General features: G+C 50.7%; 10 protein-coding genes across 10 annotated transcripts; 3 read left to right on the top strand and 7 right to left on the bottom strand.

Annotated features, from left to right (window-relative positions):
• Window positions 1-445: 445 nt before the first annotated feature.
• Window positions 446-2,491, bottom strand: Z518_02362 (uncharacterized protein; the record flags this gene model as incomplete). The annotated part of the gene is made up of 3 exons (XM_013419390.1): window positions 446-1,670; window positions 1,726-1,915; window positions 1,969-2,491. The coding sequence occupies 3 exons, from the start codon at window positions 2,489-2,491 to the stop codon at window positions 446-448; spliced, it is 1,938 nt and encodes a 645-aa protein (XP_013274844.1).
• A 213-nt stretch (window positions 2,492-2,704) lies between these two features.
• Z518_02363 (uncharacterized protein) lies at window positions 2,705-4,024 on the bottom strand (the record flags this gene model as incomplete). The annotated part of the gene is made up of 1 exon (XM_013419391.1): window positions 2,705-4,024. The coding sequence occupies one exon, from the start codon at window positions 4,022-4,024 to the stop codon at window positions 2,705-2,707; it is 1,320 nt and encodes a 439-aa protein (XP_013274845.1).
• Window positions 4,025-5,413: 1,389 nt separating this feature from the next.
• Z518_02364 (uncharacterized protein) lies at window positions 5,414-5,962 on the bottom strand (the record flags this gene model as incomplete). The annotated part of the gene is made up of 1 exon (XM_013419392.1): window positions 5,414-5,962. One exon carries the CDS (start codon window positions 5,960-5,962, stop codon window positions 5,414-5,416), a length of 549 nt encoding a protein of 182 aa, XP_013274846.1.
• Window positions 5,963-7,608: 1,646 nt separating this feature from the next.
• On the bottom strand, window positions 7,609-9,733 carry Z518_02365 (uncharacterized protein; the record flags this gene model as incomplete). Its single annotated transcript, XM_013419393.1, has 3 exons — window positions 7,609-7,739; window positions 7,787-8,314; window positions 8,362-9,733. The coding sequence occupies 3 exons, from the start codon at window positions 9,731-9,733 to the stop codon at window positions 7,609-7,611; spliced, it is 2,031 nt and encodes a 676-aa protein (XP_013274847.1).
• An 886-nt stretch (window positions 9,734-10,619) lies between these two features.
• Z518_02366 (uncharacterized protein) lies at window positions 10,620-11,514 on the bottom strand (the record flags this gene model as incomplete). Its single annotated transcript, XM_013419394.1, has 2 exons — window positions 10,620-11,046; window positions 11,105-11,514. The coding sequence occupies 2 exons, from the start codon at window positions 11,512-11,514 to the stop codon at window positions 10,620-10,622; spliced, it is 837 nt and encodes a 278-aa protein (XP_013274848.1).
• Window positions 11,515-12,582: 1,068 nt separating this feature from the next.
• On the top strand, window positions 12,583-13,344 carry Z518_02367 (uncharacterized protein; the record flags this gene model as incomplete). Its single annotated transcript, XM_013419395.1, has 2 exons — window positions 12,583-13,194; window positions 13,255-13,344. 2 exons carry the CDS (start codon window positions 12,583-12,585, stop codon window positions 13,342-13,344), a joined length of 702 nt encoding a protein of 233 aa, XP_013274849.1.
• Window positions 13,345-13,799: 455 nt separating this feature from the next.
• On the top strand, window positions 13,800-14,324 carry Z518_02368 (uncharacterized protein; the record flags this gene model as incomplete). The annotated part of the gene is made up of 1 exon (XM_013419396.1): window positions 13,800-14,324. One exon carries the CDS (start codon window positions 13,800-13,802, stop codon window positions 14,322-14,324), a length of 525 nt encoding a protein of 174 aa, XP_013274850.1.
• A 173-nt stretch (window positions 14,325-14,497) lies between these two features.
• Window positions 14,498-14,817, top strand: Z518_02369 (uncharacterized protein; the record flags this gene model as incomplete). The annotated part of the gene is made up of 2 exons (XM_013419397.1): window positions 14,498-14,641; window positions 14,701-14,817. 2 exons carry the CDS (start codon window positions 14,498-14,500, stop codon window positions 14,815-14,817), a joined length of 261 nt encoding a protein of 86 aa, XP_013274851.1.
• A 313-nt stretch (window positions 14,818-15,130) lies between these two features.
• Window positions 15,131-15,974, bottom strand: Z518_02370 (uncharacterized protein; the record flags this gene model as incomplete). The annotated part of the gene is made up of 2 exons (XM_013419398.1): window positions 15,131-15,876; window positions 15,926-15,974. The coding sequence occupies 2 exons, from the start codon at window positions 15,972-15,974 to the stop codon at window positions 15,131-15,133; spliced, it is 795 nt and encodes a 264-aa protein (XP_013274852.1).
• A 917-nt stretch (window positions 15,975-16,891) lies between these two features.
• Window positions 16,892-18,706, bottom strand: Z518_02371 (uncharacterized protein; the record flags this gene model as incomplete). Its single annotated transcript, XM_013419399.1, has 1 exon — window positions 16,892-18,706. One exon carries the CDS (start codon window positions 18,704-18,706, stop codon window positions 16,892-16,894), a length of 1,815 nt encoding a protein of 604 aa, XP_013274853.1.
• Between the last annotated feature and the right edge of the window lie 37 nt (window positions 18,707-18,743).

The raw sequence follows: 18,743 nt of genomic DNA on the forward strand, positions 1-18,743 counted from the left end.
CGGCCGCGAATGCGCTAGACGTCGGTCAAATCGTGGTCATGTTGCCAGAAAAGAGATGGATCGGGACAAAAAAGACATTCCACGAGCTGTACTGTTACACATATGTATGAGTAGCACTTTACTCGTGCGAAGTCGACGTGATTCATTGCCAGGATTGGTAGTGGCAAGGCATCTAAGGTGAAATCAGAACCATGAATTATTCTTCCGGACCAGGTATCGGACATTCCCCAGAAGCCACCGGAACGTAAGGAGAAGAAACAAGCTTGAAAGGTCGAGGAATGCAGGCCGCGTTCTCTATATCTTCGGTTCCTGATCAGTTCAAGTTCGATATCTAGACCTACAATCATGCAGCTTGTTATCTTCGGAGACACATTAATGGGTATGCTACCATATTCCCGTTCATCTTGATATTGCTCTGAAGGCCGTGTCTGATTCAATGGCCACCTCACAAATTTGCCTGCAACACATCCATTCCACCTTGAATTTCCGACTTGGACGGCATCTTGCCCGAACGCATTAGCTCCGCACACTTGACCATGACGGGATCCATCATCATACTGGCGACAGCCACGATCTCGGCGCCCTTGGCGTAGTATGCTGCGAATTTGCCGTTCTCTGGCTCGCCCTGGACTACCAGATCGTCCCAGCCATTCATCGGCGAGCCGCAATATCGCAGCTGACTTCCCAGTGCTGACCAGAAGATTGGAATAAATGGGTTCGGCTTGCTCGAAGGCTGGGCGATAAGCCGGCCCACGCTGCGTCCCATGTTCTGTGCCACGTTCCAATGTTCGATGCGCACGGGTTTGCCTTCTCCACCAGGTCCGTTGTATGGGTACGTAGCGATGTCACCGACGGCGTAGACGTCGCTGAGGCCTCTGACGGCAAAGTTTTCATCGACCGACAGACTACCGTCTTTCAATAGGTGCACGCTCGAGTTGTCGCGGAGGTATTCGGTGGCAGGGGCGACGCCGATGCCCAGGATGACAAGGTCTGCCTCGAGTTCGGTGCCATCTTTGAGCTTGACCGCGCCCACCGAACTCAAGCCTGCGGTGTCGGCGAGTTTCGAAGCTGGAAGAGCTGAGTCGACGCTGGCGTTCATATAAAATTTCGCACCATTCTTCTCGAGTGAATTCTGGAAAATCTTGCCTATTTCCGTGCCCATAGCCCGTTCCAAAGGAGCAGATTCCATGCCCACAATGCTCACGGTGTTCTCCTTGGCCAGGGCGTTTCCGACTTCCATACCAATGAAGCTGGAGCCCACAATGACAATCTTCTTACCCTTGTCGCCGACAGCGTTCATGATCGCTTGCGTATCATTGACGGTGCGTAGGACGAAGATATTCGAGAGGTCCTTGAAGCCAGGCAGGGGTAGTCGTCGAGGTGTTCCACCCGAGGCAAGGATGAGTTTGGTGTATGGGAGTGATTTACCAGTCTTGGTCAGGACGGATTTTGAGTTGAAGTCGACGGATGTGACAGTGTCGGCTTGAAAATCTATGGAACCGTCTGCATACCATTCTTCGGGTTGAAGGTAGAGCTTCGAGGCGTCGGTAATCAAAGCTTTGGAGAGTTTCGGTCGGTCGATGGGTAACCCTTCGGGGGTGATGACAGTGACGTGACCGGGGAAACTGAACTCGCGAAGTTTGAGGATGGCACCAAATGCTCCTGAGCCGCTGGGCAATGGTCAGTCGAGCGCGGCCATGTTCAACCTAACGGGATGTTGCTTACCCTCCAACAATGACGACTCTGTCTTGAGTAGTCGGCTTCGTCTTGATATTGATTCGTCGTTTTCCACCCATGATATCCGAGTCCGTGCCTTTGATATAAACACCGCTATTTTTCTCGACCACATCGAACTTATTCAGAGCAAAGGGTGCAGGAGAATCCTCGACGTCGCCGGTCTTGACATTGAAGCACGCTGACAATTAATCAGTACCAGGCGGAAAAGAATTTGTGAGTTCCAAGACAAACCTCCATGCCATGGACACGTCAGGCGTCCCTCGGGTGTGAGCACTCCGTTCTTCAGAGGCGCACCGTAGTGTGTACAGTTGGCATTGACAGCGTGGATCTGATCGCCGACTTTGACCACGAGGACCTTCCCACCCTCAATGCCTTCAACTTCCGCCTCAACTTTATCTTGGTTTTTCAGATCGAGCTGGGACAAGCCCTTGAGCTTGAACTCTTGTGCCATTCGGGCTGGAGGTATGGAGAGGGATCTGCTTGCAACTGCGGTGGTCGTGCGTGGAATGGGAATGGATGACAAATGTAGTTTGTACGAAGAAGAAGCGGCATATAAGCGAAGAGTCGACCGGGCAAACATGAAACACCAATGCAGGCGGGTTGCTGAAGGCCGATGAGGGCAATCCGCATTCACGGTGTACACGTGGAAGAGAACAGGAGGTGCATGGCGACCGTGTCGAGACTGGGAAAATGGTGGTGCGCTGATGTTGAACACAGGTCGAAGTCCCAATGTGTGAGGGATGGTTTGCGTCATGCTGCGGGCTCTTGCATTTGTCCCGAGATGGGCACCCGGCCAATGAGAGTCTGCGTATTGTTAACCACCCAAAGGCTAAAGATCCTCAGGTACCCAGAGAGCCACCACAGGCACACATGCTTAACATCAGGTATTCCATTGCTAGCCGGCCACTGACACTTCATGGCTGCATGATGGCTTTCCTGTCAGACCATCCCGTCATCCTATCCCACGTCAATATCTCAACCAGTGTCGCCCGGGAGTCTGTCCGGATATCCTTGAGGCAACACTGCCTTCCCGGCTCAACCTCAACGCCCCACTCATCAGCACATCCTTTGTGTCTCTAGGCGGTGGGGACCGCCGGTGTTGCTGTGCTTGCTCGAATTTTGCGCGTTCTTCCTCTACAACCTGCCGCTCAGCCTCTTCATCTAACAGTGTCCCATCAATCTGTAAAGCCCACTTGTGGCGATCATGTGCAGGTACCATTTCTGTGTCCACCACTCGGAATTTGAGGGTCTCAGAGATCTTGGAGCCTGTTGAATCTGCGAAAAAGCCGACGTCGTCGCCGATTGGTACATGGAAACTGGAGAGATCGCCCGACTGTGGTTCCTCTTGTGTATCTTCCTCCCGCGCCTGGCTCACGCCGTCTCCGTCGCGTAATCTGCCCTTTTTGGCCTTCTTCTTATTTTTCCCAGCTTGCTCTTTTGTTGGCCCATGCCAATTCCAGTCGGCAGGAATTCTGGGCTTGCCTACAGCCGTCTGAAAATAATTGTAGCTCACCAGCCCAACGAAGCCTTCTGATGCCACGTTGGTCCATCCGTATAGCTCGTCTCCTCTTTGCGGTCGGAACACTAGGAAAGTGGCAGTGAGCCATATCCAGCATACTCCAAATTCATCAGCTGTTCGCGCCCACACTTCGCCCTGGGATGGGATCTCGCCGTTCCGCGGAGGTAGGAGAGGCAGATTGATGCCAGTATCGGGTTTTGCTGAAAGGACGGGATCGGAGAATCCAAGGACGACACCTTTCGCCGGGGGGAAGTATGTTAGCAGTAATGGCGCGAGGTGCATAGCGAGGATCGAAGAGCTGCTTGCTTCAAGCGCGATCGCAGGTATCGAGAGGTACAGGGACAATCGTGTCGAGTAGAAAGATGAAAGATCTTGCGAATCCAGCAGGTGAAGAACCTCTTCTGAGTCCACGACTATTTCATCCTCACCATTGACAGCAGTCGACGAGGTTTGCGGAACGACTTCATTTGGTTCTTCTGCTGTCTCGGGCAGCTCAATATCTTGCGACCCTAGTGCTTCTTCGTTTATTCGTGTGCTTCTTGAAGTCTCATCTTTGGGATTCTTCCTCTTCTTCTTTTTCTTTTTGCCTTCCTCTGTCGAAGTTGCCAGAGTGGCCGCAGAGGGATTAGCTACGATTTCTCTCCGCTGCTTCTTCTTCTTTTTGGAGGATTCTCTTTCTTCGGTATCGTGCTTTCGCTTTTTGGGTGTTGTCAGAGATTCGACTTTCTTCGAGGCCGAGACATGCTTCCCGTTGACCTGCACCGACATTTTCATGTGCCTGGGGCCGACTTGCTTAAATTCACAATTCTTCCAAACTTGAAATGTTTCACAATATTTTCTTGCGGATGTCGGAGAGCGCGGGGAATCATTTCACCGAGGCCAAGTCTCCGTGATCACGTGAAAGCCCCTTCCTCTGGCCCTAGCTTCAGCCTCGTGCCTTGGGTAACCTGTGTAGATCTCCCAACCAGTCTGATCTCCATGAAATCTTTGTTCGTGAATTGTTTAATCAGCAAATCGCAATTTGGCTCGCTAGGCAGACAACCTGTTCACTCAATTAGCAATGACCTTGGGTTTGAAGACTAGCCTCACCTTCAGGTCTCAACTACATTATGTGACCCCTTCGCTACACGAAGCCTCTGACATCGATATAGCCTCTACGATCATATCTCAGCTTTTTGCCCGGATATGGCGATGAAGAGTCCAGACCTTTTAAGATTTTCTGCCGAGCTAAAATGAATTTTGCCAATCAGGCTGAAACTTTCAACCGGCAATAACATGGGGATAAGGCTTTGAGTTTTCCGGAATCCGGGCTATTTGGTACCTCATACAGCTAAAGAAGAATGACAAAGACAAAGACAAAGTGCTGTTGATTAGGCTGAACAGTTTGAGGACGGAAATTCATCGATGGTCCCGCCTCTCTCTACGGCGAAGAGCAATTCCTTTGCATCTTCTCTAAGTATGCCTAGCTTGATAGATTCCATTTAACAGTATGTCAGGCCCATGTTTGAAGATCAAGGACGACTAATGAGCATCACATTACCAAACGCCCCGAGAAATGAAAAAAGAAAAAGAACCCCGGCGCATCCAATATTTGGTGGCATTTGACGTCGAAGAAAGCACCATGGGAAGCTTTCGTGGCACTCTAGACGTCAAATGAAGTCATTAGCTCTTCAAGCTGACAGGAATCTGCCTCAACGTGACTATGGTATCCGACTGTTGTCACTCTAGCCGCGTGGCTCGAGGATCGCATGTGTATCGCCATGAAACGTCCAGGGCGTTGAGACCCGAGTCCTACGGCCTCACAGTATCACCGATGCGACGGCTGCAAGCGCAAGGCACGCTCGACAAGGCCAATCCATATCTCAAAGGCAATGTCCACATGGTCACGTGTATCTGCTGCAGCTGCGACGGAATCAGTGATCGAATACTACGACAGGCGTGGGCACAGCATCTCTGTCCTCACTGGGCCACCAGTCGAGGTCATGGAAGATGTGTTGCAGAAAAATATGTCGTAGCAGAGTGCCTTGCTATGACAAGGAGACAAGATCACCACCACAAACCCAGGACAACATCCTGGGATCGCTGGGCCGGTGTGGCGCCTTCTCTTCTACCTTGAAGAAAGACATACGGCCGTTCGTCCGGTGTACCTCTCTTCGGCTAGTTCACCAAAGCCGCAAACAGGCAGGCTGCATGGTGTGGAGCAAGATGACGTCTATGCTCTCCCGCCGTGCGGCACCGAGAAACTGGATTCAATAAGAAGATCGCCGCCGCCACGGTGAAAGGCACCGCAGTTATCGAGTCCGAATTGTCACTCGACAGAGCTCTAGATGTGAAAGACCGCATGGTGGCCACCCTAGAAAACAAGGCTTTGCAAGACGGGCCGTCTCGTGCAATGGTCCAGCCGAATTTCGCCGGTTCATGAAGGGGTGCATGGTAAAATGATCCACTGGTCATCGAATCCCGGATCAAAACGAAGACAGCCTCACTCCCGTCAACTATGACGGCGCACACTTGCCGGTTCGTGACAAGGCCGATGTAGAAGTTGACCGATAGCCGTACGACTTGACCCCAAAAGCCAACGTGAGCACGTCTGAAATGCTCCAACAACTCAAAGTACTTGCCGGAATCCAAGATCTTGCCAACATGGACTCCAGCAAGGAGAAGGATGTGTTGAATATGGGTATCGATCTCGATTTTAGCGTCCATGAGCAAGGCGCGAAAAGGATCCTCGAGACCGATGTGTTAGTCATCTGCCAGGACGACCGGATTTTCCTGCGAATCAACAACAACGTTCCCAGATTCTGTATGCGCACATATTCGAGGTGTGTGCAGGCAACAGAGAACTCCGAGGCAGCGAGGATGATCACATCTGGGCCCCGAATGATGGTTGGAATGTGCCATGACCTTCTGACGCCGGATTCGGGACAACGGTGCTTGACGGTACCTTTATCATCATCGTAACAAGTACGCCGTTCGACCTGCCGTGTCTTGACAATGGCACATCTCAGCTCCAAAGATTATGAGCACGGGAAGGACAACTAGGAATTGCTAGACATCATGGAGCATTTTGGGTATGGCCATGATGGGGAGAGACTGTCAAAATCCAAGGAAGCACCACGGGTCGTTGTATCGACGTGCAACGTATTCATGTGTAATTTTAGAAGAATTGAATTGTCACAAAAAGAAAGGCAAACCCCCTTTCCCCCAATTTTAAAAAAAAAATCGGTTGGGCGGAGACGGGGTTGTTGAAAAGAGAATGAAAAAAAAGTATCCATATTGATGACCATTGAAGCACTGAATGAAATGACCAGATTGTTGTTGCGAGACAATTGCCCCCAACACGAGCACTTCAGCTCAGAGACTGGTCTTTGAGGAGTCATGTCCCCATCATCAATCACGAGTTGCAGCACTTTTTTTTCAGCAATTGAGCTGTCCATTGCGGCTGGCTGCCTTTCTGCTGATTGCATTAGGTCGATCGCGGTTCTCTGAGGGATATCTTAGTAGGATTGATTGCCGCAGTCGCGATGTCTCAAGTCACAGAGATCTTGGCAATGCACACACTCGTATGTGGATCTAGAAAGGATAAAATCTCACTCTCTCTGCAGGGCGAGCCATTCCGTTCTCCCGTTATCTGATATCAGTTTAGAAAGTCCTTTCAGCCTCGTCGCAAATACCGGTAGGGGCAAGTTCAAGCTTACTATCCGTTGCGCTGAGTACGGGAGTAGGCTCATCTGGAACTTATCCGTCCGGCTGAGACGAAGGCAGGGAAATAAAGGAGGCCCAAGTCTAGGAAAAGAAAGCCCTCCCGCCGAAGATCAAGCGTGCCAATGGACAAGAGAATGAGATAAGTTGGGGGGAAGTTAGGCGTAATTCTCTGCTTCCTCAGGGACGTCTTGTTTCGCACAAAAGGATGGTCCAAGTACAACTAAGAATGAGGGTGTGCATAGCAATTAGTCAGTAACTGCCAATATTGCACACTGCCTGTGGGTATCTTTACTGTTGGACTTGAGAAGGAAGACCAGGTTGCTATAGCTTGAGATTCAAATGAAAGGCGCATCTCTACAAAGTGAATACATGTGGAGCATATATTTCCAGCACCAGTGCCATTCAAGGTCATCCATCCCACATTAATCGCTTACAATACTGACGGATATCACAAGTTCGAACGCCTGTACAATGAATCCTCTGAAACTTCTCACCCATGCAGTGACTTGGTAAACGCCCGTTGAAAAGCTCCAGGTTGCGCTGTTATTGCACAGACATTCATGACAACACTCCTATTGAAACAGCGGAGATAGTTGAATGCACCTTGCTCGGGACCGCTACGGCTGCCTTCGGTGTTCTACCAGTGGTCAAGACGAAAATGACGCTTGGAGATTGACAAATGCGGCAGGACCACCGTCTTGACTGAGAATATCGATCAATGCTTCGGTTTGTTTCCATGTTTTCTCCAATGCGGCTGAGGGGGATCTTCCCAGAGAAACTGTTGCAGGTTAGCAGAATGATGGGCTCGTCTTGTCCACACATTACCTAGAATGGCCGAGTTTAGCTCCTCTGCGACAGCCACACGCCCAGCCGGATCCAGCAGGTGGCCGTGTACGCTCTCTTTAGGAAACTTGTAGGCGACCAGGCTGAACGTGTCCTCCAGAGTCTTCGCATATTTGCCATCTTCATCCCGGTATTCTCTTTTCAGTTCCTGACCGTAGTTCACCGCTTCGAGGATGGGTTGATCATATTGCGGCAGCCTGTCATCTGCTGACGACCTTCCCACACCATTAGCTTGGCGGGCGCTGTCTGGATGATCGTCAAGATCCATCTGTTGAGCAAAATGGTCTTCGGCACTAGAAGAATTATTAAACCCGTTGCTTGAATTCCGCTCATTCTCAACCGCGGATTTTCGAGTATTCAGCTCTGTCGTCTTGCTGAACAGCTCAACCCATTTTCGGCATTTGAGCCTGAAGAGGATTTCGGGATTCTGCACAAGCACGGTTGGGAATTGTGCATGGGTTACCTCAAGAGCCTGGTCAATATCTCCAGAGAGAATGGCTTGTCGTATCCCTGGATCTGTCAGCTGCGAGAATACCAGAGACATGAGAGCCACTCACTTTGGCGGTGAACAGCATCGGTATCGTCTCGTTCCGGTGATGCTGGTGTGGTTGTTGGTAATATATTGTTTAGAGACTGCTTTTCTCGTCGGATTTCCTCTGCAAATGCTTTCGCTGTCTCCACGTAACCATCGTGAGCCAGAAAATGAGCAACTAGGTCCTGGATGAGACTGCTTTCATCCTGTTGCTGTTGTAGTGATGAAATTTTCGCTTTTGTAATATCTCTCGTCACGTTTGCCTTCTCGGAGAGCATTTTATCGTCAATATCAAAGACGAAAGGTCGCTGACCGAAATTTCCTGTCACTAACGCCCCCGAATGCTTCTTCATCCCAATTGTGGGGAATGGCTTCATGTCTTTTTTTAATTCTCGAAAACAGATCCCAAGGTCCTGTCCATTTTTGGTGAAAAATGCATACCCAGCATTGAAGTTGAGACCACATCCAATGATATCTCCTACGCCGAAAGTAGGACCGTAGTTTCGACCAGAATGTTCCCCAAAGAACATCTTCCCGTCATCTCCGTGGTAACCCCATGAATGGGTTTCCCAGCCCGGCAATCGTTCTAATGATGCTTCGGCCGTAGAAAACCCTATGGCAATGGCTGTATCCTTACTCTTCTGTTTGATCTCCACTTCGAAATAGTAGATTCCACATGCAGGTGACATTGGATAGTCTGCGCGCACTGAAGCGGCCTCGATTTCGGCTTTACTTGCAGAGCCACTGTATTTGAGATCTTGGCCATCATTCGTCACGTCAAGTCCAGGGTATTTGTCCTGTTCACTCCACCGAGACGGTAGCGGCATCAACTGCTCTTCCTCTTTCGGCGGATTGCTCTCAATGATATCGTATGTCATGCCACGATGAGACGGCGCCATCCGATGGACGTTTGTATTCCCAGCGCTGGTGGAGAGCGAGTTCATTGCTGACAATCCTGCCGATGGCTGTTCTCGTTCTCTCTTCATCTTGGCTTTGTGTGCAGCTTCTAGCTTGGCAACATATCTCGAGTGTCGGAGGTAGGAGGGTATGAAAAAGGGATTCGGAGTCGTATTGTTCGTTCCTAGAGCTGGAATGTTTGCAAACTTTCTTGAATATGATGGTAGAGATGTTGGTTTCCGCCAATACGTGCTACCTGGAGAGTCGTGCTCTTGTCCCGAGTGCCGCCTCTGATATTGATGGTCTGATGGATATTGTGGGGGAAACGAGCTGCTTGAAGTTGAATTGGCAAGATGAGCAAGGGCTCCCGATCGAGTAGGAGGTGGAAGGTTCTGAGATGTCGCCCCAGACGCCACCGAAGCATAGGATAAACGTCGAGCGACATTGCCGCCGTATTGGCTTGGTCGGCCGCTGCTGCTCGAGCTAGAGCCGTCTGTCATATTGATCCAACGCGATGAATGCGATTCTAGGAGGAATGATCGGGGATTTCACGCAGATGGATGAGGGAATAGGTGGAATGGTCACGAGGAGGTAATCGGAATCGGAGGGAGGCGTGATGGCGTTGAGTTCGGAGGGCTGGGGTTCTCCCGGAGGTTCGCCCTAGGGCATGGTACTTTGTTGAATGCTCATGATGTGGTTTGTCAAGCAGTGTCTATTGTTGGCATTTTGGAATAACTGAGAGCAATGTCGATGTCGTTATCACGCTGATACGGATGGTCTCGACGCAAGTGATGCTAGTCTCATTGGGCGGCATTTGGGTGGTAGGTCGTCTCAGTTGCGGGGACCGGAGGAAAGACTAAAGACTACCCGACATTATCAACAGGTTACGTGAGGATGTTCTCTCTATGCCTGGCAAGAACCACACGATAACGAGGTTAAAAAAAAAAAAAAAACAATCTTCTGATTCTTGTCTATTCATACAAGGTCCCAGAGAAAGTCTCTGAATCGCAGATATGGACGCCCGGAAGCCTAACTCATTGGCACCTCAACAGAGGGCAAGCACCATACCGTTTTCGATCTGTTTCCCTCTGTGATGTAGTACAATTTCCCAATCCCAATTCACGATTCCTGTTTTCTATGTCTGTAGCAACCTGTTCCCGAAAACGCCATGCTCGATGATCATGTTTCACATACTTCCCATTCAGCTCTTTTTGAAATCCGTTGTGGGCGTCCCCCGGCCAATATGTCGATGTTCGAGATGAACATGAATCACACTTTTGTAATCTCGGAAGATAAAAGTCAATCCTGGTACAGAGACCGCTCACTAGCTAAGATTCTGTATGAAGGATAGTAGAAAAAAAAAAAAAAAAAAAGGAAGTTGCTTTGTTAACCTTGGGCAGCAATAGCTGAAGAAGGTGGTGGTATTGGTGCAGGAGAGCTCGCAGCTGGGGTGGACATAACCATGGGGTCGGGTTGATCACCGGCGGTACTATCCATGGCGGTGTCGCTTTCGTCGGGTTTGACGTCGCTGCTGCTTTGTGAAATCTCCTTGGTGTCGCTTGACTCTTCGCCGTTGGCTATTCTTGGTCTTTCTTGGCCCCTCCAGGAAGGAAGATCCCAAACTACACCGGTGAAGCTCTTCAGCGAGAAGGGCTTCCTGGTCCACTTGCGACAGGGTTTGCCTGATCTATCCAGGGCGCGCAAGCCGGCGTTGATAGCACCTTGGTTTGCTTTGGGGCCCAATTTGTGGCTGGGACCCACTCCGGTGGTGATTGAAGCCTTGACGGCGCTGTGATCGATGGTTCCATCTTCTCTGTGACCGGTCAGCATGGTGTTATGGCAAAACGTGGTCACAACAGGAATATACATACAATCTTGGCTTCTTCTTCGGGCCTGGTTTGCCTCGCGGTTTTGGTAGTCCGTTCGAATCAAGCATTTGTCCTAGGCTTCTCTTGGATCCCAGGAGAGGGCCTTTGCGCTTCTTTGGGACATCAGCATTGGATGAGTCCGCGGCCGTGGGTGCAGGTGTCGAGTTGGACTCTGAGGCGTTGTCATTGAGCTCGGGGACCTTCAAAGTAGAGGCGTCTTCAACTGCAGGAGCAGGCGACGAGGCGGCCGAGGGTGTAGATTGTACCTCTGATCTGGTGGAAGGGTCTTCGAATTGACGCAGGAGTTTCGGCAGCAGTTTGAGTGTGACTATTTTCCCTTGCTTTTTGCTTTTGTCTGTTCGAGCCGCTGAGGCAGAGGGCGAACGTGTTGTGCTTGAGGACGACATGGCCATCGATGAGAATGGTGATGTTGTGATAAAGGTTTGGTAAAGTTTTTGAAAAAGGAGGAAAGTAGGGTGAATTGATGCAGGCTACAGCCCAGTTGGTTTGCTGGTGGTTTGTGGGCGGGTGGTTCTTGCTTGGGCTGAGAATATTTTGCCGGTGGAGCTAAAGTCTGAAGGTCTGAGGTATTGTTGTAAAGCCCAAGTTAGGCATGTGGTGTTTGTGAGGTTCGGATGCCGTTGTAACAAGGTGTCATGGTGGATGGGTGCAAGGTGCAAAATAGTGAAGATAGTGATGAGGATGAGAAGGATGATGATGGAGATGATGAAGAGGATGAGGTGGGCAAAGAAGGGGATGAGACAGTGCTGGAGCTGGCGTGTGATTGTGTGGCCGGATCATTATTATGGCAATCGGATGGGAATGGCCTAGGTTTTTGGTTTTGGTTATGGTTTGGTTCGAGTTTGGGTTGGCTCAGATCACGGACGGAGGCAGAGGGCAGAAAAATGGTGGAGGGTGCAGCTGCTCGCGGGAGACGGCGAAGGCGGCGAGGTACGAGGGTTCTGTGCAAGCCGAGTTTGTGGTAAGTGGTGAAGCACTCCAGACTTGGTATGGAGGAACAAGACGCTGTTCGCGGCGGCCGCCAAACTAAGAAAAGGATGCGATAGACGGGTTGCATATTGTCATTTGAAATGATGGCCGTCCATTTCCGAGGAGCATTCTCTTAAATCCTCGGTTTATTATTCTGTCTGTCACCTCGCATTTTGCTCATTGCATACAGCCTAGCACCCTAGTCAGGAGCATTGGCTGCCCTTACTCCTAACCGCGTTTCCAATAAGCGTCCAGTTCTCCTCACTAGTCGAACATCAAAGGTGGTCTGCCACTCCTGCGCTTCAATTCTGTCAATCACTCGTCAAATCCTTGACGCTTTCATCGCTAACAGCTTGGAAGGCCTCATCCAATTCCATTTCGTTGCCCACAAGCCAGCCCGCTCCGTTCTCTCGCTATCCACCCCCGAAGGAAATGGCTCACCGACTGAGACACGCGTCACGAGGGTAGATCAATGAGAGCCCCTTTCCTACATGAAGATGATGCATCCAGTAAAGAGAAGAAGGCTGGGTCAATCTCCAAAATTCATCAACAAGCCATTCCGTTCACCGCTCCGGAGGCCCGATGTTCGATGCCCGGTCCAAGCACCTGAGGAACAAAGCCACAGACCAGATTCAGTGCCTGAACGTAATCCCGCGCTTTCGCCATCCGTAACCACTCTGGAAGTCCCGGTCCAAAGCTCTCCCACTTCTGCGTTGTCTCTCGACTACCAGTCTGCTCATCCTGAGTACAAAAATCTCCAGAAAAAATATTCTGCACTGTCCCACCGCCTCACACAACTGCGCCAGTCTCTTAACACGTCCCAACAAGCCCTGCAGATTGAAGCCTCGGGCCAAGATGCTGAATTACAAACCTTGATCACGAAATGGAGGACAATTGCCCGTGAGGCTGCAGAAGAGCTATATGCTGATGCTAAAGAACGAATTAACAGGATGGGCGGACTCATCGCATGGCGACGGCAGGCAGCAGAAGAGGCACTGCACTTGAACAGAAATACAGAGACAGATGAGATGCACCATGATAATGTAAGTGTACTTGAACATCAACAATTGGATGACCTGGAGGACTCTGAGAAAGAGGAGTCTGTAAGTCGGGAACGTTACCCTATTCGGGTCTTCCTGTATGCGCTAATTTGCAATCCTCAGTCTTTCTCCATGGCCACCATGCTTCAGCAGATGAATATTGATTTGTCAACCATTGGTTTTGATGGGCGATTGGAACGGTGGGTTGAGTGAGTCCTTTAGACGTGAGTTCAGTTGTGATCCAGCAGGAAGAGGCTGACAAAAGCACTCCTAAAAATTATTGCCTCGTTCAGCTGGGCCCAGCTACGGCCTTGGGTGCATACCTAGTCAGGATTCATTCATCGCCCTCCGAAACGACGAGATTTGCAATTCTGCACTGTTCTATCGCAGTTGAGGTCATTGGAGTTGCACTGAATCCTGCCGTCATAAGATGTTCCAGGCCGATAAATGGCGTGACGCGAACAGGGATGGAAGGCAATATGGGCACAGATGGTCAAAGGAATCCATATTGTATGAGTATCTGAATTGCAATCGAGCAACTGATTGCAAGATTCTTCAAGTGAACCTGTCTCCTCAGCCCGTCTTGTCCAATTCATTAAAGAGAATCGGCCATTAATTCCCGTCAAATCACACTTCTCTCCGTTCTCGCTTTTCAACACAAGCACGAAATGCCCACCACACTCGTCACCGGCGCCAACGGCTTCGTGGGCGCTACTGTCGTCGATGAACTTCTCACTCAGAACCACGATGTGGTCCTCGCCATCCGCAGCACTTCCTCCGCTGACACTCTGATATCCATACACCCGGAGTGGCCCGCAGAGAAGATCTCCGTAGCCCCTGTCCCCGACTTCACGCTCCTGGGCGCCTTCGACGCCGCCTTCAAGACGCACCCAGAAATCAACTATATCGTGCACGTGGCAGCGCCAGTACCCGACGATCCCCTCAACGCAGACTTTGTCGAGCATTTTGAGAAGCCCAGCGTGTTGGGCAATACGGGCCTGTTGGCGTCGGCGAAGGGATTCGGCAAGAACGTCAAGGCCGTCAGCGTCCCGGGCAGCATCAATGCGATTACGCTTGGAGATCAGGATGATTTCAAGAGGAGAATTTTGGGGAATAACGAATGGCTCCCCCTGGGTAGGGAGGATGCAATCGAGGCGCAGAATGCTTATGTGAGTATTCCGTACCTCTACTAAAAGGGGCAAAAACCCAGTAATGATCTTGTGGAATGCAACTTTGGAAAAGTGAATGGTAATTTTCTGGTTCCCGATTGACAGATCCCATACTCCGTGGCCAAGAAACTTTGCCGAACAGGCTCTGAGGAAATTCGTCGAGGAGCAAAAGCCCGTCCTTCAGCATCACAAATTTCATGCCCCCTTGGATCTTCGGTCCGATGATGCAAAAGGTACCCGGTGTCGACAAGATCAACGTCAGCAGTGTGCAGATCTATAGCATCATGAGCAGCGCGAAAGCTGAGGGTGGAAAGGTCCCAAATACTACGATTCCAGCATATGTAAGGTATTGCTGAATTTAGATGCTTCGGTGGGCAGATGGCTGATCTCTTGGATATAGATTGATGTTCGTGACCTTGCGAAATTGCAGATCCTCGCTCTTACCACCCCTGCTGCGGCGACCAAGCGATTTATCGTGGGCCATCCGATGACATTCAACCAATTCGCAGATGCCTGAAAGAAGGATGCGGAATTGGATCTGTCTTCACGCATTGGCGAGAATAATGATGAGACGTCGAGTTTGACATTGCCGAAACGCGATACCAGGGATGCTGAGGACGTTTTCCAGTTCAAGTGGACGCGTCTCGAAGACACGGCGAGAGATGCCGCGGTCGGACTTCTCAAGGTTGAAGCACTCAAGGCTTAATTAATTGGCTTGCTGGTAGTTGGCATTGCTCTGGACGATAGGTTGTTGATTTGCCCTGGTGAATAGAAATGATCCGCTGCTCATGATCTGTGGAGCTCCAGATTGTCCATCCAAACCAGTCTGGTCATCTCATAATCGGTGGCCGACTCTCTTTATTCCACACAACTCGACTCTTGACCCATTCGACAGCCTCCTTCACTCCAGTACCTCGAAGCGCACTCACAGGTAAGACACGGCTGTCTCGGACCATCCCTCCCTTTTCACCTTCAAAGACTTTCCTCACGAAACCCTCCTTGATCCTAACGACCTCAAGACAATCTTCTCGATCTTGTTTATTGGCCAGAACCAATATCGGGATTCCGGCTGTATCTTCATTCTCCAGTACGCTTTCAAGGACAGCCCGGCACTCGTCTAACCTACCTCGAGACTGTCCTGACAGCAGCATGCCCGGCGTCATTGGTGTCATGGGCGTCCACGGTGTCTGTGATTCCTCATCATCAACTTTGCCCACGTAGCTTTTTTTCCTCCCATGCCAGCCGGGTGTCTTTGGTTCATCATCGAGTTCTCCATTGCCTAGATCTGTACTGTCAACCACAAATACAATAGCATGTGCACTCTTGTAGTAGCTTGTCCATAGCCTGCGCAAGCTCATCTGTCCGCCAACGTCCCAGATCTTCAAGTACATATCGGGCAGAGCGATCGTTGCCACGTTTTGTCCGACGGTGGGGACTGTGTTTCCTGCAGTGTCTGAAGGAACAGCATCGCCTGTCTGGCCGGCAGGATCGGCGGCGGTATTGAAAAGGGCCTTTATTTGGGACAAGAGGGTAGTTTTGCCGGCGTTGTCAAGCCCGAGCAGGATGATGGAGTATTCTACCACCTCGTCAGGATTGCTAAGAGGGAGGACATTGCGCTTTCTTACCTGGTTTGCTCGTTGCATAGAGATAGAGCGATCGCACAAGGTGATACATGCTGTAGGAAGACGGTCTGGGTTGTCAATTCTCCCCAGGGAACGCAATCAAGGAACAAGGAAATAATAAGGACAAACAGACGCGACTAAAGCCACGTGTATCATTGTTGTATCGCAGTATTTCGAATTGGGTCTCTGTTTTAGGCCGGCGAGCAGACACAGCTGCTCAAATTATACAATTTGGAGGCTGAAATCGAGGGTTGTATATCACGAATTCCTAGATCGTCTGGGCTAAATGGAGTGGTTCATCTACTTGAGTTATTGTGACGAACAGTCCTACCCAGTGGTGGAAAAGTGGACTGGTCTGACAGTTCCTGAATTGCCCTTCTTAAACGGTAGAACAGTTGTCAGACGGCTCGAGTCCAGACATACAAAAATTCCTGTTGGTTGAGATGATGCTGTTCTCTTCCTCCAGCCTATCCTCGAGCTATATCCTCCATGTGGCGACGAGCAATACTAGGTAAGTGGTTTCAAGTCATCTGGCTTCCAGTCTGCACACCATGGGGCATAATGATCGACTCGCGCTGCGTCAATGGGCGTGGGTGGCAGGTTCGTGTGTTTTGCAACGAGGAAGTGAACGCGAACACCTGGACCTACATACCACACAAGACCTCCTAACTGCAAAGACTAACTTGATTCTCTCGTGTCCTTAAATTTTCTTCAGACCGGGAAGTCTGTTCTGAGGTTAGCCAGGCCTGGCCTGCTTCGATTTTTAGCCCTTCTACCGACTGAGCTCACACTACATGCTGATGACACTCCAGTCCAGCGACTTTCTAAGGACGAGAGGCTATACGGCCTCAATTTTACCGCAGTTCCTTTACGCTCCCTCCTTCGTGCTTGAGAATGGATCAGCCGAAGATTCACCCAGAATTACCCAGTGGCTGCAAACTGATACTGGTCCGTTACCTTCACAGTTTATCATGCAAGCACAATGTCCATCTTCAGGTCTTTCAGGACATCCTGCCACTGTATATCTACCTCTGTAGTGACGAGACTCCTTCTTCGCCACAACTCTTTGGCAATGTCCTTGGAGATCTCAAGATTCATGAACCCATGCCGTCGCTTCAGCATATACCAAGACAGCATGCGCTCTTGCAGATCTGTGCTCTGGCATTCACAGGCTACCACAAACGGAGGCCATACCAGCGTGCATCCAATCATATCGCCTCCAAGGTCTTCGATGTCCTCGAGATGTGCGACCGCCAGTTTCACCATCTCTTGCATCTCATCTGGTGGTCGCCGCCGGAGGGTGCGCTGGAAGTAGATCAGGCTTGCGTAGTAGAAGACATATGCATGGTGGCGGGTTAGCGCTTGGGCGAGCGGTTCTAGACCCTCGAGATCCAGGTCGTCTGGCGTTTGCATATACAGCTGCATTTCTAGCTCATCGAGGATTTCGGGGCTGACGCTGGGGTCTGTTGTCGAGATGCATTTGATCAGAGAGTTCATCATGACGATATGTTTCAAGATCGGACGTGTGAGTCCGAAGAACCGGTCTAGCACATAGTGTTTTTCGTTCAAGAAATCCTCCGACTCCACGTCGACGGTCGAGGGTAGATTGATGTTGCAGAGCGCCGCAATTGCCAGGTACCCCTGGTAGACCATCGAGGAGCTCTTGTCGCGGTCCCATACGTTGCCTTCGATGGTGGCGAGCCAGGATGCACCCCCTTGCAGGTGCGTTCGCCATTCTGAAGGGCGACCTGTAATCATATCCATTGCGGAGAACATCGTGATGGTCGCGAGAATGGATCCCCGTTGGACATCAACTTCAAGATTGTCTTTGAGGTTCGCGAGGCTGTGACGTAAGTGCATGATGGCCAGATGGTAGTGTTTCATCGCCAGGGTGAGTATTCTCGCGTCGCCATTGAGGAGTTGGCCGCGGCTAAATGCTGACGTGGCGCACAGGGCATGGAAGAGGGCAATTTTCCCATTCGACTGATTGGACGGGGAAGTTAGACCTGCAAGTGCCATGGGTGTGAAAACGCTGCGAAAGGGGTTATCAGGTCGGTCGACAGGGACGAGATGCCGACAGACAAAGGACGTCCAGTGGTTGATTAATTCGCGTTGTTCCGCGGGGCGAGGTAAGAGGTCGAGATGACGTAGAATGAGTGGTTGGAGGCCGTTTTGGGGTTGATCTAGGGTCGTGATGAACGGGACGAGCGTGGAACAACCTGAAAAGTGAGTGTCATTCTCAGAGGAGGGTGTTGAGGGGGGCGGCGTGATAGATGGAGAGATAACCGCCTCTACTTCCTCGTCTTCGTCTTCTGCGCGTAAATTTGTCGCTAGGTCCGAACAGGCTCCTTCTTGAATTGGTTGGCAGAAAGGTTGTAGTGTGTCGAGCGCATCGAGTCCATTTTCGGTAGAAATCTCCATCGCGAAAACAGAAAAAGGTCCCGAGGATAAACTCTCTCCCTCCTTGGACAGCCTCTCTATCGATTCCAATGCCTCATGGACATCGACCTGCATGAACCCGGAATCATCGTCGTACACAGCGGGCTGGCCAATCACCCGCCTGATATTCTGCTCTCGCTCCTGGGTATCAGGATCGACCCAGACGAGTTTGATGCCATAGCCTTGACATCCGAACCCACCCTTCAGACACCTTGTACACTCTGGCCGACCTTCATCGCATTTGACATGTCGCTCCCGGCAGGTCCAACAGCCAGAGAACGTCTTGGTGTGCTTGATAGGCTGGCGGGCTCTGGCGGATTTACGCGCTGTAGTGGACGGTTTCATCTAGGGAACAGAGACATTTCGTAGTTCGGGGCGAATG

Source organism: Rhinocladiella mackenziei, assembly GCF_000835555.1.
Source record: "Rhinocladiella mackenziei CBS 650.93 unplaced genomic scaffold supercont1.2, whole genome shotgun sequence".
Classification (NCBI taxonomy): domain Eukaryota; kingdom Fungi; phylum Ascomycota; class Eurotiomycetes; order Chaetothyriales; family Herpotrichiellaceae; genus Rhinocladiella; species Rhinocladiella mackenziei.